General features: G+C 39.0%; 1 protein-coding gene across 6 annotated transcripts in view; it reads right to left on the reverse strand.

The window, feature by feature from the left end:
* The window catches only part of hdac4 (histone deacetylase 4), a 136,265-nt gene that overhangs the window by 80,869 nt on the left and 31,006 nt on the right, over window positions 1–24,390 (reverse strand). For 5 of the 6 annotated variants that reach the window (XM_035958405.2, XM_023292752.3, XM_055015579.1 and 2 more), the window contains one exon: window positions 1,829–1,891. The exons of the other annotated variant lie outside the window; for it this stretch is intronic. In XM_035958405.2, coding sequence (XP_035814298.2) covers window positions 1,829–1,891 — 63 coding nt within the window. The remainder of the gene's footprint in view (window positions 1–1,828; window positions 1,892–24,390) is intronic. 6 annotated transcript variants of the gene reach the window in all.

A 24,390-nucleotide genomic window follows, 5' to 3' on the forward strand; every position in this document is an offset into this window, starting at 1 on the left:
TAACCCACGTTCAGCCCAGGACAAGAGCGGGGAAATAAAAGAGGGTTAGGTAACATCTGTTGGCCTTTTCAGACTGTGTTGGTCTAAGTAAAGTCTAAGTATCAAAGTCTAAATGCATTATTTTATTTTTAAATCTGTCTTTTTACAGCACAGATGAGGAGAGGAATTTTAAAGAGAGTTCCAACTTTCTGCGTCTACAAAAAAAAAGCCCATATGATCCCTATAATCTATAGTATGTTTTGCATGTGACTGTATGTGTTATTCAGTATTGTGCAAAGATTTAAGGCACTAAAAGTTAAGTGAGCATGCCTTCAAAAATAATGTCTCAAATAATAATTCCAACAAAGAAAAGTAAACAAAAAATAGCTAAACCAAGTCAATATTTGGTGCCACCACCTTTTACCTTTAAAACACCACCTTTTCTTAGACTCAGACCGACTTGCATATATATACACTCACATACACTTTTTCAAGGTACTTGGGAGTTCGGCTGTTGAAAGCATCTTGAAGAGTGACTTTTCTTCTGTGGATTCAGGCTGTCTCAGTGTCTTCTGTCTTTTCATGTAATCTCCAACTGATTCCATTATGTTAAGACCAGGGCTCTGTGGGGGCTATACCATCTGTTGCAGGACTAGTTCTTGTTACCAATGATAGTTCTTTTTCATTCTGACTGTCTGTGCGGGCTCACAATGAATTTGGGACCAATCAGATGTCTCCCTCATGGTACTGCATAAAGGAGAAGCATCTAAACATCTAGGGTGCTTAAAACTTTTACACAATGCTGTATGTGCAAACATCTGTCTGTGTGTTTATGCCGTTACGCGTCACCCCTGCAGTCATTAAAACATGCCATTAACAGCCTACATCTCCAAGTCCTGGCACCCATAGCTGTGACATCACTGCTGCATCAGCGTTTCCTGCTGCCACATGGGACAAACATACCGCTTGTGGGTTGATGACATGCTGATGTGGCGTGATCATCCTGTCAACAAGAACGTGAAACTCTAAAAAAAATTCCTCCGTTTACATGCACGTTCACGTAAGCACAAATATGCACTGACATAAAATGTGCAAACTCCAAACGGAGTCGACCACTGAATAATACATTGTCATGTGCTAAAAACAACATGCAACGTCAGCTGGTCGAAATGATTACATGCTTTAGACAAAATGATAAGTTTCCTCATGAACAGACACTGACAGAGTGTATTCTTAAGCCATACATTAGCAAGGAAAGGTAACCACGGTATCACCAAATCCCCCATTGAGCAGTAGAGTTCTGTAATCACCTGTGGTGCATCACACACTAATATATGACTGGATCAATCACTCAGCTCTCAGTGTGTGTATTTCTGAGGAGTCTATGAGGAGGAAACCACTGGAGTTAGTAATGGTATGAATACAATACAGAAACAAGGAAAACTATTCAAATCAAGCCTAAGGAAAAGTCTTTTCCTCTCCTCACAAAAAATGTAAAGATATCTATGATATGAAAGTCAACTAATAGGCAAAAATCCACAAGATTGATTTGAGCTTCATATGTGTATTTAAGGCAGCAAATGTTCATTACTGAATAATGCAGTGGTTTAACCACATTTTTTCATCAAATTACTTAATGAGTTCAAGAAAGATTCAGTCTACAGGTAAACCTCTTTGTAATGTGCTCAAGTTTCATTTCCACTCAGGTTTTCAGGTTTTAGCATTGATTTGTATGTGACAAATGAATGCCAACAATCACAAGAAGACTGAAAAGCACTAATTTATGAGTCCATCAACACCAGTCCAAATGCAGCTCACACACAGTAATAAACACACATAGAAGTCCTACCAAAATGGTTGTGTGAAGTTGGTTTGAGAAGCTCAAGAGGCTGCTCCTTGCTGGTCAATCCACCTGTCAGAGAGTAAGAAAAGTTGGGTTAAATGTGATCATGAGTGTATCAACATAGTTACTATCAAAATAAACTTCAAACAATTCTGTATGCCTGGATTATGCAATACTGGATTAAGGTCGATATGATTAATTTCAGCCATTTCTGTGAGCCTCATTAGAGACAGTAGACATGTGGACTGAGATGCTTATGAAATTCGGATTAGTGAAATCTGTGGTTTTAAAAAAAAAAAAAGTAGAAAACAACTCAAGAGGATGTAAATGAAAAGGCATTCACAAGCAAGATGTCACTTTTACAGTGTTAAAAGGATCTGATAAACATTAGGCTTGGCACACTTGGTAATAAGTTAAGTGCTTTTCTACGCTTCTGTCAGAAGATTAACTCACACTATGCTAAGAATATTTTCAGTCCATGTCTGAAGGATCCAAATAGGTTAATATGGTTTAAAAGTTTGCAAACTTAGAACTAGGTTTAAAGCATGTCTAGGACCCTGATCCTTAATCAATGACTGGAGAAGAACTTCCACAATTCTTGGCTCTTCATAATTATCTTGTTCCTGAAAGGTCAAAGGTGAATGGAACACATTTTTTTTTTTAACTTGTCACAATGTGACCTAGTGTCAGCTGTAAACACGTTGCCAATAAAAGCTATAATATACTCTTGTCATGGCCTGAGCTTGGGTTTGGCATGTCCCATACATTAGCAGTGTAGTCAGGAATGTTTTTTTTTTTTTTTTTTGCAGGTGTGTGTGCATGTTGTTGAGGCCTGTGATAAGCTTGCAACTCTCTATAGGCTATGTGTGTACATGGGTGGGTTTTCAGGCAATGCTGACTTCTAGTCTAATTTCCGGACACACGTTTGGACATCAGATGAGCTGATGAGATGGAGGAACTTCATCCCTTTTGCCCTCTACTAGACAGGTGGGTAAGTTAACTTAAATGTAAATTTAGTATTTATCATAATTGAAGACAAACATTCATCCAGCTCTTGCACCACAGCCCTTGCAGCCATTAGGGACTTGTGTGTTCTGATTCGTCTTTAGCAAGACAATCACTAGTTCATCTGGGCTGACATCAAGTGGAAATTTACTGTTTGGCCATGAAAGAACCTGGTTACCTTGACATTGTGTTGCTTTACTATATGAAAAAGTGCTATGAGTTCGTGTAGTTGGTGAAGACATTATTAAATCAAAATGTCATCAGCTCACAAACATTGTTTGTAAAGTTAATTCGATGGAGTGAAGCCATTTCAATAACCTATCAATGTGTGACTACTGGGCACAAAGCGTGCTATAATTAGCCTTCTGGACTGAATTGTAAGAGGCTTGCTAACATAAATCACGGAGTGTTTCTAAGGTTACCACCCTGAAGAAATTTCAGCTTCTGAGTGACACTCAGCCAGTTTGTTACCTGTACCTGATGTGCTTAATTTTAAGCTCTTTTGTTGAATCTCTACACCAAGTTTCTGTCTACCCCGCACATAGCTGAGCGGAAATTATGCAATCAGTCAGCCTACTTCACTTTATCTTTAAGATTGGCAGCATGAAGGAATGGTGGGGTCAGTAATCCTGCAATTATCACCACTTTCAGGAAGAAAACTCCTGAAAGTTGCATATTTCTAACTGTGTCTACACTCAGTGGGTGTCAGTGCAGACAACAGCAGGCTGTCAGAGTTCAGTTAAAGCGTGTGCTACACAACAAAATATTGTCTACGTCTAAAACGAATAAACATTTTAAAGACATCAGCGCTTTACAAACCATGAAGCAAATATAAAGCATGGTTGGAAATATGTCTTCATCGGCATCATTTCTGCATCAGTGGAGACAGACACGAGGAAAGGAAACCTCGTGTGGGAGAAAGGAAAATGTGAACGGAGACCATGTGCTGTGTCACACATGAACGAGCAGCAGCACATGACATACCCACAACTACTATGGATTTTGTTTTTCTGGGTTGCTAGGCGCTATTTTCAGCCTAAGCAGACTGCTCCATGATTAATACATGATGGAGGGAGGGGTTGAATTAAATATTCATATCATACACGCAAACGCACACCCAATGCTTTTCTGGAATTTCATATTCCGGGAAAAGCCTGCTTCCTTTGTACCTGCATCAAACATAAGATACTCAGAACCCATATCCTGAAAGCATAAACAAACAAAAACCTGAGAAGAGAAGAGAAGAGAAGAGAAGAGAAGAGAAGAGAAGAGAAGAGAAGAGAAGAGAAGAGAAGAGAAGAGAAGAGAAGAGAAGAGAAGAGAAGAGGGTTTTGAAAAAACAGAGTATTATAAGAAAGCCGCATACAGTATGTGTGTGTATGTCTGCATGCGTGTATGCTTGTGCGTTCTTGTCAGTAGGGTGGCAGTGGCAGATGGTAGAAAGATGACACCAGAGCTTGATGGGCAAGACACAGTCCAAGCAATCACACACTCAAACACACACAAAGAAAGAGTTGTAATTGCAAGAGACCACTGTGCATCTTCCCTCTGTTACAATGACAGCCATCACCTCATTTTTCATCTTTATCTTTGGTCCCTCCCAAAATCCTTTGCATGACTTGCGTCAGAGTCACCAACAAAGAAGAGGAGTGTGATGGAAAAACTGAGTTGCTGATGTGCACGTTAATGCAAGGCCACACAATGTCGAAATACACAAGGAAGACAGTACGCATATGTGTATATTTATCTCTGTGTGTACAGGAAACGTATCTCATGGAAACCAGGCAGTTTTATAGGTTGTCGACTGCGACCACCATGACCTCTAATGCCTGGGCAGGAAGACAGGTCAAGTACTCTCTGCCCTAACACACGACGATGGGAGAACATCTCCATGGGAACCACAACAAACAAATATGCGGAGAGAGACACTCTTGTACAGATAAAGACCTGCGTACTTTTAAACCTTGTGTTATAAATAACAGCACTACATTACAACAGCTTGAATATATCATAATCTGAACACATTTATATTTAACAGCATACAGGTGGTCACAGTGCTAGTTATTGTTACTATATTCTGCTGCATTCAAGGCAGCTGATAACTGCCAAACAGACCATAGACAACAAATTGAATGGCCTTGTGCAGAACATAAAACAGTACATAACATCAGGAGATTAGTAATGTTAATGAGATAAGGACAAAAATATACAAAATGGAAAAAAGAAAGCACCAACAGCAACAAGTCAGTTTCTCTTCATTATGTTCAGCCAGTGTTGCTGCCCGGAGTCTATTGTACATCTTATTTACTGCAGATCAAGATGAGGTCTGCTTAGAGGTTACCGGATTATTGGCCTTGCCAATTATTAGATCTGATATTTACTATTTACTTAATGATTGGTATTGTTTTTTTTTTTTTAATCCAATTCCCAATAAAATGAATGAATTTAAAAATGTGCTACTTTGGCTCTCATGTAGTCGCTTCTTTATATCTATAGTCACAGCACTGATTAGTGACATGTCACAAGTGACAGCCTATTAACACTGAAGGATAAATGTGTAACAGCTTTTTTTTCATCAAACATAGACATGTCAAGGTATTTTTGTCTTGGAGTGTTAATACTATATTTTGACACTAGAACATATATTTTTAGAGCAAATCTATAACAGTCAATAAATGGTCTTCTTAATTATTAATATTCAGTATCAGCCCGGGGGGGGAAAACAAAAACATATCAGCTGAATACTAGCACTGCCCCCACTGTTTACATTCTTATTTGTTGATGAGTACTGTTCATCACTGTAGAGGAGCATTATCTAATACACGGAGGACATGCAGTAACCAGGACATTTAGGAAAATCAGTAGTTAAAGCAAGCATTCTCATGCTCAAAAAGATGAAACATCTATTTGCTAACAACTCGGATCTCAGTATTCATGACAGTCATCTATCAAGCAAAAAATCCTGACTGTTTCAGGATTTGATAATGTTGTCCAGTTCACACTTGCAAATTGAGAAATGTCGGGTTTTGCATTGCTGCTCTCAAAAGCAATTTTCCTACGTCATTTTTACAACATGGGAGAAATGTTAAAAAAAAAAAAAAAGAAAGATATTTAAGCATTAGATTTTTACCAAACAATCCACTAGAACAGTAAATATGTAGACTTCAATATTTTAAAATTCTGTCATTCTATTGTTAAAAGGATGACAGATCTGCTACTTTCCACTATACTGTGATTGGGTAAAAAATGTTCAGAACTGGGACTCTAATTGGTTAATCAATGGAAAGCTATTCTGGTGACAGTATCTTCCAGCCAGGCACTGGTCTAATTCCCCTGCCTTGCTCTAGCCTCACTTCTGATTACCAGCCATAATGGACAGAGTGCCTGTATACACAGTCAGCTGGAGAACACACCATGTGGATACTCGCACATTTATCTGCAAAGCACTTTTGTCCACTTTAAACATGGTACTCATCCATGCTGTCCAAATCATGTCACTCGTTGCCTCAGAGCTTTATTGAATAGTTGTCCTCTCTACAGTACAACTGTTATCTGCAGTTATGGTGGTAACAAGAGATAAAGTTCAAGAGAGATGAGCCAGAGAGGTTCACTGCCACTTACAGCTCATCCTGTGGTTGGAGCTCTCGCTGTGTTGGCAGGGTTGCAGACAGGAACGAGGAGCACTTGAAATGGCATAAAGTTTTTAGTGGGAAAATTAAACCATAACAAGAGGCAGCTTTGAAAGTTTAATTGTGTTAAGAAGGGATATGACACATTTTGTATGACTAATGGTTTTTATACACTGTTTAGAGGATGGGCATCGTAATGTACTGTACTGTATACGGCATAAGGCTATTATTAAAGTAAGTATTGTCCTGCAGGGTGTTACTGCTGCATGGAGATGTGCAGCACAGTTACGGAGAATGCTATGTGATAGATATTTTAATGTGTCGACCTATTTGACCTCTGCCATATGCAAGCCTCTCAGCAAAAGTTAAGAATATTCCCCAGTGACATTTAGGAATATACATGCGGTCAGTCAAAATAAATATATGCTCTGAAAAAGTACATGTGTGCCTCCAAGCTCAGGGAGAAAAGTGATTTGCTCTTTTTCCATGTGTCATATCCCATTTGTAAAAGCGTAGATGTGTCGACAGACTTCCTTGTGGATAGACATACGTGATCACCGCATGGAAAAGGAAGAGGGGGAGTGCCAAGATACCGATGCCTGGCAAGATGACAAGTTGGCTCAGAGGATAGCAGGAAGCAGGAGTGTCTGGTTCAGTGGATACACACCCGGTGTACAATGCTGAGGAGTACCCTTTCACAACGCAACAAAAAATGCAGAGAGAATACATGAACATTCATAAAAACACACTTTTAGACAAAGGCAGCCAGTGTGGTTGAATGTGTTTAGCAGCACACACCTTTCCTCCTGCTTCACCGTGGAGGTGCCAAGATGCCTTGTTCTGGGCCACTTTTCTCTCCACCTGTATGGCAGTCATCACCAACAGTGTGCCAGTCACACAAACCTGTCTGGTCCACTACAACTCAGTCTGGTGTATTCCGAGCCCTCGATATCAGCGTCAAAACTCTGCCACCCTCCTCTCTGCCAACTATGCCATCCTGTCTGCTGAGGCTCCACCAAAATTGCCCTTCTGCTACAACCAAACTCCGAGCCAGTCTGAGAGTGTGCCAGCAACGCCAACCTGTCACCGCCACTCTAAACCACAAGATAATCTGCTGGGAAGCCAGCATATGAAGAGACTCATTCCAAAATGAGATATCTATCTTGTGACTGACTTTTTTCCAGATCAACTTGAAATTTCTGTATTTAGTTTAGAAAATTTTCTCTTTCTTCAAGTCAGTTTCCTCAAGAAGATTTAAGTTCTGCTTGAAATAATCTGTTCACATGGTGCTAGTCGTAAGCGCTATTTAAAAAAGATGAACAGAAATACATGAAGTCTCTCTAAACTGAAGAGTTAATTCTGTGTGGCTTTCAACCCTTGAACAACGCTGCCCTATAGGCTTCGCTGTCAAAATACCTTCTGCTTCCTTGTAAATAACAGCAACTTAAATTACCACAACTGCCAAATCTCAACAGCAATAATTAGCCTTGATGACAAATTATATCCCCTGAAGATTAAGTTGCAATGTCTGTGGTCATTTCTATACAGTTTTACACGTTGTTAGTTTGCATCAGTGCACTGCAGTGGAAAGAGAGAAAAATACAGGACCAGTGGTTTATTCTAATTGCCATTTGGACAGTATTCACAGATAGGCCTGTGAATTAGTGCTTGACCAATAAATTGACAATGCTGAAATACAGGCTTTAAAAAAAAAATGCTGTCATAGAATTTTCTGACCTTTTTCTCACTTTGTGTGAAGTTTTCCACCAGAGAACACTGAGCTTTCAACTAAATTCTATATTGTTGTGTAATTTGCTCAAATTCTTAAAAATTAAAAAATATAACTAATGTACAAATGTTAAGGATTCTATATCTAGACTGTCGTTAATGGTACGCATTAATGGTACTGATCAGTATCTTGTGAGGGCTGATGGTGTAAACGTTAAGGTGTCTCTTCTCAGTTAGTAGGGCCTTTGTTGCACAGCAATACCTCATTGTCTTTTTTCTCTTTCTGTTTATCTCTATTGCAGCTATAAAACAAATGCGAAAAGCACAAAAAACACAACAATACTGGCTAACATCAACCTGAAAAATCCCATGTTAGTCAGCCAGTACAAGTCATACCATCCATCCAAAGAAAACTGGTGTTTAAAGCCGAGATGTGGTGGCAAAATAGCAGCATTTTAGGTTTTTCATGTCATTATATCCTCTCATTTACATCACTCCTTATTACACATGAAAAGGTAGGATTCCATGTTTGTAATGCGAATCAAATACAGAAAAGCAATTCTGGATGTTTTAGGACTCCTCCTATGCGCAGAACGAGACCCGTGAATAACTTCTCACCACTGCATTGCTAAAAACCACTTGTTGGTGTTGCGGCCATGTTTACCAAGTACCAAGCACTTCCTCTGGGCATTTTAAACCTACAAGACAAACCACAGCATTTGACCTTATTTCTACTGCTGGGCGTTTTTATACTTGTGTGTCTGTCTGTGTACTGCTGTATATTTGTGTGACTCTGTTGGAATTAAAAAGACAAAGCAAGACAATGTAGGTGTTTACAGTAAACATACATTATGTGTTTGTGCGTAGCTACTACAGTCATGTGCAAAAGTGAGTACAGTACCAGAACAAGACCTTTATGGATAATTTTGTTGAATAAATGATTGAAGAAATCTACATTTTCTTCAGTTGTTGCACATATACACCAAGATGATCAAAAGTTTGCTTGTCAGAATATGTATTTAAAAAAAGAGAGCAAAAGAGAGCGAGAGACAACAGTTTACATGTGATGTAGCTATTTTTTCAAATGACCGTGTTTATACACCGATCAGTGACAACATTATGACCACTGACAGGTGAAATGAATAACCTTGAGTCCTGACTTTCATTGGGATGTTTGACATGTACCATCCACCTAAACACTGCAGGTCATGCAACCCCTCCATCCCCCCATAGCAACAGCAGTCCTTCATGCCAGCTGCCCCCCTCAGCACAACAATGCACCCCAACACAATGCAATCACTCAGTAGTGGTCCAGGGAACACGACAAGAGCTAAACTGTTCCACACTCCCCACATCCAAATCTTATTGAGCATCTGTGTGATGTTCCAGCATAATCCTGATCCAGGTAGGTCCCACCCTGCAACCCACAGGACCCACAGAATTCACTACCATTATTCTGGTGCCACAGGACATCCCCAGAGGTCCTGTGTTCATGCCCCACTGGGTCAGAGGAGTTTTAGTAGCATAAAGGGAACCAACACAATATTAGGCAGGTGCTCATAATGTTATGCCTGATCAGTGTATGTTTATGCGACCTGTCCAGACTATACCCCACGTATTGCCTGCTGTCAGCTGAGATAGGCTCAGTATCCTATGTGACCCTCGAAAGCACAGATGGGTATAGTGTGTGTATAATTATCCACACGTCAGCAGCATCATAGATGTACACTATAATCAAAAACTTGGCAATGAATGAAATGCTAAAATTTAAAATAAGACTGTATTTAAAAATTGTTAAATCAATTAATTACAATGACGGTAGCTGCAAGCCAGCTAACCAGAAGTTCAACAAACCAGTCCATCTGGAGCACAGCCCAAACGTCCTCAATCTGTAACTATTCATCCTGTAACCAAACAGGATAATTATTATTACTGGACACGTATAATTGTTGTTATCGAGTTAAATGTGACAATTGAGATTTTCGGTCAGATGGTCTGGTCCTACAATCTATCACTCTCACTGTGCTTCACACACACAATAACTGTTCACAAACAGAGGCCATGTGGTCTGGCAGCAGGCAGGCAACATGAGGTAAGTCCAAAGGGAGACAGGAGATCCCCGTGACACATAAGACGGCTGCTATCCGAGCATGTTTGGGAAAGGCCTGAAAGCGTACAAAAAGAGAGACATCTGTACAGAAGTGGAGGGGTCACTGGGTAGAGAGAAGAGCCTTTCTGTTTGTAAGAGCATTACACATGTGGTCATCACATGGTAGATTCCACTTGCTGGTTACATAATGGGTCACAAATATTGTAATATTTACAGCTGAATGCAAAAGTTTTGGCAAATCACATCGTCTGCAATTTTTTTGACGTCAAAAGGAGCCCCTCCAGCAAACAGACAAAAAAAAAAGCATTTCTTCAAATGTTAATACACTGTTTCTTCATACTTTATGAACTTAAAAAAATGAATTAAAAACTGTCTCAACACTATATCACTCAGACAAGTAGTGCCTGACATTACAATCACCAGCATCTTGGCGTTTTCCAGTGTATTTCAGCACAAGTTTGTGTGTTACTATTTTTAAACGCTCACAGGATGAGAAGTTAAGAGAAACTCCAGGTTTGATTTCAACTTTGGATATCTAGGCTCTACAGTGTTTAGCCTCCGAGCCCCTCAATATCCTGAAGAAATCTCAATTTATTTTTCATATTACAAAAATATTAAAGAGGCAGACATGATGGCCTTTTCTTAAAGTAAAAGCACTGACCAACTCTACCTACACTGTATACCGAAACCACCAGTTTGAAATACTAAACTGAGGCATCACAAAGTTAATGCAAAAACAATCCACATATTTTCCTTGAGTTATCTCAAATAATAACTTACAATCACCCATTATTCTGTTTTGACTTCATTTTTGTTCCAGTCTGATCCTGTTGCTCATTTACTTCACCTTGCACACATTGAGCGTGTATTTTAAAGAGTGAAACAAATAGAAACTGGACATGACATGCTAACTACACCACTAGGCTTTAAAAAACTGTAGATAATTACACATTTTGTGTCTTACAGTGCATTTTCACAAGCGCTGTATTCTGTGTATGTGTTGATGCCTGGAATATGGGTGTGATTCCCAACATGTCCAGTCACGTTAAATCAACATAACTGTGTGTGTACGTGTGTGTGTGTGTGTGTGTGTGTGTGTGTGTGCATGTTGTGTAGGCCTGTGATTAGCTTGCAAGTCTCTATAGACTATGTGTGTACATGTGTAAGTTTGCAGGCAAAATGAAAGCAACAGCATGCCCATGCTTCTCTACAGATCTGTGATGGCAATGGGGCCACCCAATAGCTAACAGATACACAGTCCTGACATACTGAGTTGCAAAGTGGGAGGAGGCATTGGTTCTGGAGGTGTTGTTATCCCGCTCTGTTTTCCCCTTTCAGTTTTTAAGCCTTTAATATCGTCAGTGTTACTGAACATGGAAGCACAGATCTCTCCTGGATAATCTCTACATTTATCATGCAACCATCAGTTCTAATATCCCAGTTCTGTTTCTGAGTAATCATAGATGGATTGTTAATGCTATTAATGAATTAAAGATAGTTCTAATTCTACTCATACTCATGACCTGCAGCACTGTTTCTGCACAGAAGAAGCCAGTCACAGCTGCAAATGAGAAGGGAATTCAAAACTTTTGTTTACTGCAGTTGTTACCTAAACAAGGGGCTACAGACACAAAATGGACACAGAATTGTGAACTGGTTTAAGATTGTGTTTTAATTGACAAGCTTTAACTCTTACTCACCATAAGAGGCTCACGTGACAGAATTTTATGATGGGGCGTGTCTTCTAAAAGTCATAACTGAAAGTATCTCATCCTATTCCACAAATGCTGGAAAGTTTATGGTTAATGAAGACATGGACCAACATTAATATTCATTAAATTAATGTCTAAATCCAAAATTCTGTCTCCTTTTAGCTCAGTTCCCATCTTACTGAACTCCGAGGAACATATCTGGGTATTTTGGTGTCTGTAAAGTTTGGTGTGATGCAGATATTGGAAATAACTATGCTAATCAGACCTTAAATGACTGCCTCTGTAATGCTGATGAGACCTTGTGAGACTGTCATACAGTAAAAGGGCCATAAAACAAATACTACAAGCTAAAAAAAAATGAGGCTGGAAAACTCGGAGGAGTTACAAACTTGGTGCTAATTCTCTGTAATTTTGCACCACAAAGGAACCCTGTTTATATTACATGGCAACGTAATCAGTCATGGCTAATAATGTTAAAGTCTTATTAAATCCTCATCCCCTAATAAGTCAGACCACCATAAATATTGGCAAAACCCTTGAAAAGCAAGTCCAGCACACATCAAAGACCACAACTCATCAGGCAGAATCAGATTTTCAAATGAAAAATGTTATTTAAAAAATCAGGTTTAAATTGTAAAGTACTTACAAAAGCTAGGAATAAATATTGTTTCTCACTTGAGGCAGAATAAAAACAAACGGACACCTGTTCTGTTAAAAACATGAGCTTGCTTAAACACACAAACACATACTTCAGAAACTGTACGAAAAAATGGTCAACTTCACAAGTCCACTAACAGATTTATCCAACACCACCATCTACTTTTGGCAATAAAACTACTGCAATAAAGAATCTTTTATGGTGTGCAAACCAATATTTCCCCTGTGAAGAAAAGCAAACACCTGTCCAATAACTGCTCGATGCCTGACTCCTGACTTAGGAGAATTATGAGACAAAAAGGAGTCAAAAAAACAGAAAGAAAATGCAAGAAAGTTTGAGAAAAATTTTCTGACAGCTATCTCACAATAGCAAACTATATGGCAGTACAGGGCTGCAGTAGCCAAGACAGCGGGTCAGACTGATTCGTCCCAGTGTCCCAAAGCCTCAGGTGCTGTTGGCAGGAGTGTAAGGTTATGGGGTGGGGTTAAAGGTTAGGGTGACACACTTCACACTCCACGGTGTGAGGAAAGACGAAATGTCTGCAGCATTAAGAGGCCCTGAGACTGCTGCTCATAGATATGAGTGGAAACTCAGGATGGAAAGAAATCTGTTAGTTTGCAGCTTTACTGGGTTGATGGTGGCTATAAAAATCTAACAATGGTGCCCACACGCACACAACTTGCAAAAAAAAACCCCAAAAAACATGCAGGAGGCAGTCTAGGTTTACTGCAGCCAAGCATCCTGTTTTTGTTCTACTCTAAATCACTAATGATTTTAATGGGAGCTGAATCACATGATAGACAGATGCTAACATCACTATTGTTCGCCAGGTGATGGCCTGCTTCTCCTTGTGTGCTCACTCCATTTTGGTTCCAACATCTGTCTCTTCATCCAGTAGAATGTGTCACATCAGTATCCCCCGCTAATAAAATGCTTCCAGAGGGAGAAAGAAAAGGCTTCAAAGGCACTCCTCCAGTTGATATGGGAGCCTCTATAAATCCCAAAGTTCCCCCAATCTCCATTTTCAACACAAATCCTCCCTCTGTATGTGAAACCTGCTCACACCTCACCATCACACTCCTTTCTCCTAAATCAATTCTCTACACTCATCTCAGCCAATCCCCTGCCTGTTCAAACGAAAGTGCTACAGTATGGCTCTAAAGAGGACCTTAAAAACTGACTGTAGAGACCTCTTATTCCACTTTTGCTTTGCTTGGCTTTCTCACAATCTTGACATAAAAAATAGCTTTTATGGCAGACTAGGATTTTCAAACAAATATCGATACTAAATTTCGTTTTTTGTTACTAATTTCACAAAAGATCACAATAATTTTAAACAGTAAAATATCTGACGTAACAAATGAACAGTGGCGTTACGGAAAATATTGTTAAGTGTGAAACTTGCAGATTATAAAAAAAAAATAGGTATGACAGAAAAGGCTAAATCTTAAGTTTGTAAAATCCCTGCAGGCAAACCTTCAATTCTGCCGTATTAAATGTTGTATAAAAATATATACACAAAGATAAAAGGTGTCTTGCTAATGCTTTATATATTTTACACTGGCCTTGATTTGAACATACATTCACAAAAGGTTGCAAAATTCCCCAAAGTACACACTGCAGCATGGTATAGCATTTACTGACTGCCTAAAGGAAATTACTTTAATCTGGAATGACAGGACTGCTCATTTACCACAGTGAGGTCAGTTATCAAGCCATCCACCGCCTGGATTAAATGACACTTTTAGAAGCAGCAGAAATGCAGGCTTGGTGATTTAAGTTCAGCACACTACAAGCAGGAAAACATTAAACAGAAAAGATACTCTCACAATGAAAGTGTAGTGTGTCTGCAAAAACACTATACACTTGCACAAGTTTGTAACAAGGTGATTTTATATATATATATATATATATATATATATATATATATATATATATATATATATATATATATATATATATATATATATATATATATATATATAGATATAGATATATATATAGATAGATATATATATATATATGAGAAAGAGCGAGAGAGAGAGAGAGAGAGAGAGAGAGAGAGAGAGAGAGAGAGAGAGAGATTGATTTACGGTTATTAATTATATCAGTTATGTATTATTTTCAGTAAAGGTGAGCCACAACAGTTAATAATAAGCCTAATTAGTTCCGTCAAGTTTTACAGTGTTATGAAAACAAGGCCATGAGTAGCAGTCCGTAATGTATGCCTCCTTCTAGTACATTCCTGGAAGGAGGAATAAGCAGCACCAACACTGGTGGGTCAGCAGAAACAATCCAAACACATCAGCTTTACAGCACACAGAAAACAGAGCCTGCAGAAGTGGGTGTGAGGTGTCACTTGGTCATTCTAAATTACCCACCTCAACACTAGTAGAGAAAGAAGGAAGGAAGGAAGGATGGAAGGATGGAAGGGAGGGAGGGAGGGAGGAAGGAAGGAAGGAGAAGAGGAGCAGAAGCTAGGTGGAGAAGAAAAAAGGAGAGGAGAAGCAGGAGGAGGAAAAAAATGGAACTTGGTAGGGGATAAGAAAAAAAGGAGTCAATAGAGATGACGGTACATTTTAGGGCTGACTAATATGTGAGAACAGAGAGAACTAAATCACTCCTGAAAGTTACCATGAACTACAAAACAAAAAGACACCTATTAAAAGATGAATATGAACTGGAACATTTTTCATACAATAAGCCAGCACATTCCCAGTAATTAGGAAGGAATTTCTTACATGTGGCTCTCTCTGACGTCAATCCTGTACCTTCCCAGAGTTTGCTTTCTCTTCCCCGGTGCTGTGAATGTTTAGTGTTAGGCTGGTTTTGGCACACCTCCTGGACCTGGGTGCTAGGAGAGGTGTGTGTGTGTGTGTGTGTGTGTGTGTGTGTCGGTGGTGGTGGTGGTGGTGGGGGGGGGGGGGGGGGGTTCCTTTGCTTGTTTAAAAAGCAAGCAAGGATGAGCATGGTAACCCCAGTTCAAGTATTTGGCTCTACTGTGCTTCTGCAGTCTGTTTATGTGTATGTTGGCAACTGGCAAATCGGTGGAGTGAAGGGGTCCAAAAAATTTTAGAATTTTACTGTTGACATTTTGGTTGAGTTCGTAATGGGTAAGGTGTTATGTCAGATAAATCTAACAGGAATTACAAGTCCCCCCCAGTCTTTGACTAAATTTCTAAAAACTCATCTCTGTGTAAAGTTACATATGTAGAAGTTTTTCTATGCTATTAAAAGGCTTAGATGTATTTCAACAATGTTGTTTGCTTGAGAATGTGCAGCTCTATTAAGTCCCTGCCTCTTTCTCTCTCAACGAACCCCACCAAAACCACTGCAGCATGAGCACACCAGCTCACCTGTGACTCTGCTCAAACACTGTAAAAACACTGTAAAATTACCCTGCGTTAAGCCAGACATGCTGAAACTGGAAACCACTTCTACAGAATTATGACACACAATTCCAGCTTGCAAGTTGGCGCTATTGCTTCCTTAATTGTTATGTATGAAACTCCAGAAGTCTAAACTCATGTTTTTGAGTCATTGGTAGACTGCAGTGTGAAAGTGAAAAGTAACATTACAACGCAGGACGTTTATAGTGTGGTATTCATTCTTTCACTAAAATAAAGATTCTGAGTGCTTCCCCCGCTACAGTTTATCTCTGCTGAACTTAATAGTTCAGCAGAGATAAGCAACTATATATATGAAGTAATATAGTTGCTATCCTTTTCAACTAGTGAGGTTAGCAAACCCACAGCCTGACTGCACATCCCCTTTGAGGGTGATTACATAGATAAGTGAGGCGAGTCTCTCCGGATGTTTCAAATAAGAACCATTATGCTGCTGCAGTCACAGTAAAATGTTGCTATAAGGCGTAGTTATGTTTCTTAGTGACTGAAAGTCTGTGTGTTGTGTTTGCTGCCACAGAAGAGAAATACACTCTCTACTCATGTCATGGTACTACAGCAGTCAAAAGGTGTGCAATGGATAAATGTTAACAGGAAAATCACAGAGTTAGACTAGAAGCAGTACTCCGCCAAGGCTGCTCATTCCTTGTATAATTTCTGACAGATAAGTCCTGATAAGTGCGATACAGTGGCTTTGTAGTAGGATCACAATCATGTCATCGTCAGCAGGCAGCTGATGTAGTGTTCACTTGTTGTCATAGTTACAGCGATGCCATGCCATTATCAATGATACAGAAACCATGGATCCATACTATAAGCCGCATCACTGCCAAAATCTAATGAATTGGTCCTTGTGTCTTTTCTGACCTTCCCTGAAAATTTCATGGAAATCGGTTAATCCGTTTTTTGAGAAATGTTGCTAACAGACAGACAAAGCAATGCCAGTCGTCACATAACTCCACCGTGTTCCTTGGAGGAGTAATAATGCATTCTTAACTGCAGCAACAGTGGTCTCCTTTGTGGTATATATAATGTGTATATTTTGGCTAATTTGCCATACTGACAGCGAAGTCCAAACACATTTTTGTAAATTGCATTGTAGCACTTGTTTCAATTGCGCAATTTGTGTCATTTACCTACTAATCAAATAACTCAGTTCAGGGGAAATACGTTAACTGAGAATAATGCCAGACTCACAATTTATCAAGACAAACATATTAGAAGACGGGAGCACACACTTGTATTGAACTCACACGACTAATGGCATAGACTGATCGCAGCAGATTAACACTAGCAGTTTGCAGAACACTGTTTATAAACTAGCCCAAGCACAATTGGTTTAGAAACTGACAAGCAGACTCAAAGTTAAACTTTTTAATGATTCCTTTGAAATAAAAACTTTGGAACTAATTCTAAGTTGGAACGGGTTCCCAGTGCACAGCCCTAGCTGAGAGTAGATGTCCATCTATGGCTCATGTTCTAAACTAGATTCCGTTCACTGTGGAACTGTGTGTAACGCCCTGATATTGTTAAGTGCAAGTGAATACTGGGCCATACATTTAGCTGATGACAGCCCTTTGACAGCATTCATGCAGCACATCAATAAGACTAAAACAATCTCGTGGTAACATTATACGCAACAGCCATCTGCTTTGTGCTTTGATCTGCGTGGCTGCTGAAACTGAGACAATAGCTGAAATGCAATCAGCTTGGAAACAGATTGGTGTTTGTGTGTGAGCGTGTGTGTGTAGTTTAGTCCTGCGTTCACCAGCACGTCACATAAACCAGACCAGAGGATTATCTGTAATAATAATGACTCACTCAGGTTTTAGCGAGAGTTTACTGTGGGATTACATAGCAATCTGATGCTGAGTGGATTGTGCTGGCAGTATGATTATTAATATTCATACTGGGCACTGATTTATACTGTATGTTTTTTTTTTTGTTGTTTGTTTTTTTTACCAAGTGTCCAGTTTGTACAAGCCTCCAACATAACACAACACACAAATAACTAGTATATACCTGAAATGAGACAGATGGATGATCTGTATATTTTCCACTTGAATAGTGTATCATTGTTATGTAGCATCTGGAAAGAGTTACACAGACCAAAAGTAGTTCAAACATTTCTGATTATATCACACTGGCACTTTATTTGATAAAAAAAATTTGTATCTAATTATTTGAATTAAAAATGGCTCAATAGCTTATAATTAATCCATTCACATTGTTACAAATAGCTACACATTTTTAACCAAGTCCTTCCCTGATAACCAGAATGTGCTTGTATCCATCTTCTTTCTCTACCAAATGTCTATGGGAACAAGCCAACTGTGGGGATACTTACTTAGGGTTTAGTTTATTTGTTTTTCCTCCTCTCTCTACGTGCCCAGTGCAGGTTTGCTGGAGCTCCATTGCTGAGCCTTGTGTGTGGATTCATAGTTCCCATGCCATCTGATGTCAACAAGCTCCTTCAGCAGCACTAATCCACTCCTGAAACTCCCCTAGATCAGTTAGCAATGGCAACAAACTGAAAGACAGCCAAGTTTTACACAAGTGTTGTTTAGAACTCAGGAAATCTCCTCACAAAAAATTGTAATTAAGACAGAGCTCGTCTAATACGCTGTACTATCCATCACTTTTCTGCTGAACCAAAACTGAGTGAGGTAAAAATTTGTCAAAGAAAAACATGAATAACCACAATGAAGAGCTCAAAGTCATAGTACAGACGATTTCAACAGAAATGTTAAATGGAGGACAAAAATAGTGAAAACCCGTATTAGAAAATTAATGAATTCAGACTAACAATGACACTGATAATTAAATTTCAAATGTTAAAATGAAAGCATCAGTTCTGAATGTGCGATTTATGTAGCATATACAGAGATTAGATGATTCATGGTTAAGACATTTAGATGTATGCGAAAGGACATTTGGATCACATTCCCTAACTGTCTGAATTGATGGATGCTTTCTCTGTTCAGTCAACTTGACTAAACAAAACCCTTCAAGGTCAATCTCTTCACTCCTCTCCACTAGTAAGCAGTCCATTAGCCAGCTCATCTTTCCTTAAACTGCTGGCATATTTGGGGAGGCAGTGCTGGGGAGGGCTGTGCTGAGATGACAGAACTGTCAACATGGGCCTCTGACAAGGCAGAGCACTGCCATTACTTTCGTGTGAGAGGATGGGTTAATTATAAGATTTGGTTTCTAATATGGAGCCTTTCAGAGGAAGTGCAGAGCTTATACCCGGTAATTAGACATAAATCGTTTGACTGAAGCAAATGTAGGGAAGTGGGGGAGGGGGTGAGTTTAGTAAGATCATGCTTTGTCTGTGGCAAGGGGAAGAACAAACTGTTTAATCCCTTAGAAACACAAACTGATTTTTACACGGCTTTAGGAGCATATTCATTGAAATGTGCAGTGGTATGACCTAAACTTTATACTACAGTGTATTTTCAGTTTTACTAACACTAACTGGAGTTAGCTGTGGAGCCCGGATCATTGAGTTAGACATATGACAGTCCTACATATGATTTAGCTTTTATCCCCCATAATGGTATCAGAAAAAATATGTCATGACAGCTTATTGAGCCTACTAGAAGGACAAGGAGGTCCCTCTTGGCCAATATGTATGTACCTATATTACACATACTCTAAAAAAATCTCGACAGTGCTGTGTGGGACCAGAAACTGAAGACACAGAAATCATAAAACATCAGTTAACAATCTAGTTGTGCCTGTAATTTATGCAACCATATACTGTACATGGATTGCAATTGTAGCCATTAAAAGAAAAATTACATTCTGCGGCACATCCACTCATCAAACAGTTTGCGTAATGTGCATTTTTAGTGTAGTTAGAGCACAATGTCATCTGCACTGGTGGAAATTCCTGTTGCCACTTCTTTTAAACTTCATGGGATGTAAACATTTTAAATACAGCACAAACAGCAAAGTCACATCGAAGAAATCTGATTTTATTAATGCTACCTTTCTTTGTCAAGGCAGTAGAAACATACCAACTACACAGCTCATTTAATTGGGTCCCTTCTGTTGGAAAGAAAACACTTGGTTTCTTCAAGAACAGCAATCTAATTGGTAGTGTTCACAAACTGACCTTATGAAATACTGGTGGAAACACTGCTAAAAGCCTCACTGAGCAGCCTACCTTGCTGTTTTAAATGGCTAAGATGACAGTACAATGACACACAGTCACTGAAATGTTAGAATGTGAGTCATATTAATGAAGCAGTGACTGAAAAAAGGCAGATCCCCTCTGGGGTTTCACACTAACTAATGAACTAACTGTATGACTAAACATGCAACAATTAAGGCCTCTGACCGTTACATTTTACAGTGCCATTTCACATAGTATCAGTCATGATAACTTCATTATTCACATCAAAAAGAAAACTCAAACGTCCTGTGACTGTGCTTGTCCTGGACAAACACACAAGGAGTATATCTTCATATAGTAACAGACACTGGCACACAAACACAAACATATTGTATTTCGTTGCCTCCAATTGGCTCAGTCCCTACACCAATTTTCTCCCTCTAATTACAATTAAAATAGTCACGCTTGTTTTCATGCACTATAAGCACACTAGCGCTGAGCTAAGAATGGATCACTTGTTTGTTGTGGTCAGGATGACAAAAGACCTTTGAAAAGCAGGGGCCTGTGTCCAGGCCTGACCTTTGCCAGCAGAGATGGAAGGTTGTCTCTTTCACTGGCCACAACACTTGCAGACTGGTTCTGCAAGCCATCTAAGAGCTAACAGGCTGTTGGTTCAAGCCCCCGTACATAAAGTGCTCTCTACTGCAACATCAACAAGGACACCATATCACTGTATCAAACAACTTCAAGGACGCAGACATGCAGCAGAATAAACCCATCCCTGACCGCCGTAATTTTCCTCAGTAAATCATCCCTATCTAATTCTGGATGCCCTTCAAATCATTCCAAACAGTGCAGCCATTGACGCTTATTTGCAAGTGGAGTAGCTCTGCTGTCCACCCTAATGGCTTCAATTTACTTTAAAGTAAATCGAAACTATTTATTTTAAGTTTTCTTAAGCTAGTATGTGTGCTTCTAATGTCATTTTCTTGTCCTGGCATTTACTTTTAATTGCATAAAGAAACAAGACTTTTATTGTACTTCGCAACACTTTGCGAAATACAAGTAGAATCAGTGTTCTCAACATGCTGATGTTCAAGACTTAACAGGTTTACCATGGTTACCATCTTAGCTTTGCAAGTAGGCATCCAACTTCAACTTCTTCTTTGTACCTATTCATCTGTTTGTTTGCCTGCTCCACAATGCAGACTGTAGTTTCAAAGAACTTACATCTATTATCAAAAATCAACAACGATGCAACACATTAAATGGCATTAAATAGGGTGCTATGGTCAGAGTGATGACATGATTCAGGCACTGTAATTTAGGTCTACTTTAAATCGCCGTCAGCATTATTACAGGGCATTACTTCATTGGATAATGTAACAGGCTGCCTTGATCCTCCTCTGCTGACATAATACTAAGGTCATAACATCAGTGGAGAGACCAGGGATGGGATGACACTGTGCACCTGCGGCTTAAAGCGATAGTCAAAGCCTGTAAAAATAACCTATTAAATAACAAAATGGGTGTCTCAGAAATTTCCTGGATTACTAGTATTTTTTGCTTGTTCCAATTTAGAATCAACTTGAAAATTAGTTTTAATGCAAAGTATAATGCAATTAAATACCTTCTGTGGTAGAAAACTGCTATCATGAATACAACAGTAAATCTCACTGCCGAGTTGGTACTTGATGTGGTTTGTTTATTTGTGTTTGGCATGAGGCTATTCTGTGTCTGGTGTGGACAAAAGTGGATGGGGGCTCCATTAAATCAGTGCTTCAAACAAAATGTCCTCTGTTCTCTAAATAAAATAAAGTTGTGAGAGAGGAAAACATTGGAAGAGGTGAATAACTGGTGTCTATTAACATTGTCTATAAATAGATCAAAAGCATAAATATGTTACCCCTCTCTGTCCTGTCACTATGTACCCTGAATTAACTTTCACCTATTAAATGTGGGATGTCTTGTGCTAGTTCAGCATAACAAAATAAAGAAGGGCTTTTATTACACACGTCTTAAATGGAGAATGTGTTAATTTTGACATTTTACACTGACTTAAATATAGTTTAGTTCAGCAGATAGTGTGGAACAAACATTTAATCTGTTTTAGTGTACGTTTGGCATGGCAGAGATAATGATGCATGTAAGAAATTAGTCATGCAACAAATAAATGTACAACTTCTAAATAGTAAGACCGATTTATGATGTAACATTACTATGACAAAATATGTGTACCTTTGCATTATATTGGTCCAAATGTGGTCGTGCCATGATAAGAAAAGAAATAAGGGGGCATGTAGGTAACATTTACAGCCACATACAAACATAAGGTGCTATGATTACAAGATATGTATTTTAATGATCATTAGATTTTTTTTTTCCTCCTAGAAAGACTATGTTTTAAAAATATCTGTTAGAACATGCTCACAAGGTTGCTACGCTGATTAGTGAATTTCAATGGGCAACCACAGCAACAGCGGTTCAAAATTGCTAACATGCTTTGGAACAAAGACACATTATTGCCTTAGAAACACATTCATCCTAATATGAATAGAGACTTGTACATTGCAACTCCATCATGTGGCGGGATTAAAGGCCACAGCAACCGTCAGAGCCCAAGTGTCGCTTTCTGCACCCAGTGTGTTTGCTACAAACTATCTAATTGTTCAGTCCACACAACCCTCTGAGAGTGCATCTTTGTCGGGTCAGATAAACATTCCCATGGAAGGACCAGTGTTTGCGTGTATTACACGATGTGTCAGCATCTTCCATTGCATTTCCATGCGAGTGAAAATGCTTTCTGTGTGGCTTGTCATTGCACGGATGCTCATTAGAGTGTTAGCTCCCAGTGTAATCGTGTGAGAATGACAGTGAACTCGATAGACGCCAACACAAAGACAAAATCATAGTTGGGGCGGCTATGAGGAGGAGATGGTTTGAGCTAACCGCATTTCAGTGAGCGGCAGAAGGACAACAGCAAAATTAAAGTCAACAGGGCTTCATTTTACACAAATTATCTGAATTGGTAATGCCATTCCAGTGAACTGTACCTTAAAGATTTACAGTTTTGTATTATGTTTCAGCAAAATCCACTTTTGTGTTCGCTAATTTCTCCATTATACATCAAACAAAATTAACATGCTGAATGAAAAAGAACAAATCCATCAAAGTGCAAACGTCTTTGACAATTAACGTCGGTGACAAGCTTACAAACTCACAGGTCACAGTGAGCCATATTTTTTATTCAACAAACGTCTTCACACCACCTCATTTATCCAGCCAGCGGCAAGTCTACAGCATACCCTCGCTGTTCCATTCATCTAATAGGCTACTGCCTGTGAAAGCTGGAGAAATGAGCTTGCTATGTTATGCTAATGGTTGTAAGAGAAGTCTGGTAAATTACAAGGTGGGAGGACGACAAACCTAATTTTCATGCAATTTGACTGATGACGCCTGCTGCTGAACTCAGTGATCTTGCATAGGCTTTTACAACAAGTTTCCTGGTATACCACAGTAAAGTCTTGATAAGATTGGAAATGATGTTTAGATATTAATGGAAGACTAAATAAACAATCTTATGAGGTAAAACACGCAGTGGCTATTTGTTGCTGATTGAGAATAACCTTAAATCCTAATCTGATTGCAGTTCAAAAGGTTTAACACACACTTAAAAAAGAAGTTACTGATTGCGTTGAGATAGTTAATGTCTTCAAGATGCAATATTTGTAAAATTTAATTTAGGATTGTAATGTTATTCATCCTGATATTCAGATGTATTCTTAAGATAGATTAGTTGTGGGTGTTATTTGTTGTTTCTGCTCATTATCTTACCCAGGGTACTTTTGAAAAAGTCATGTTTAATCTCAGTGAGGGCTTTAATTGTTAAATAAAGGTTGAAGTCCCTCTCTGGTCATTGATTAAACCCCTAAAACCTCATCTGTGTGTCTCAAAATTACATATTTAGAAGTATTTGTATGGTGAAAATAATGTCTCTTTGCCTTAAAATGGCTTATACGCAGCTCTACATCTCTAAACTCCTGTGTCCCAGCTCATCTACAAGCTGCTCAAATACTGTAAATCTACCCTACACTTCACAATGACAAGGTTTCATATTAGAGTAATTCAATCATACATGTTTGAACCGGAAACTGATTCTGAACAAGAATAATGACACACAGAAACCCCCACCCTGCAAATTG

The sequence above is a fragment of the Amphiprion ocellaris genome, chromosome 11 (genome assembly GCF_022539595.1).
Source record: "Amphiprion ocellaris isolate individual 3 ecotype Okinawa chromosome 11, ASM2253959v1, whole genome shotgun sequence".
Classification (NCBI taxonomy): domain Eukaryota; kingdom Metazoa; phylum Chordata; class Actinopteri; family Pomacentridae; genus Amphiprion; species Amphiprion ocellaris.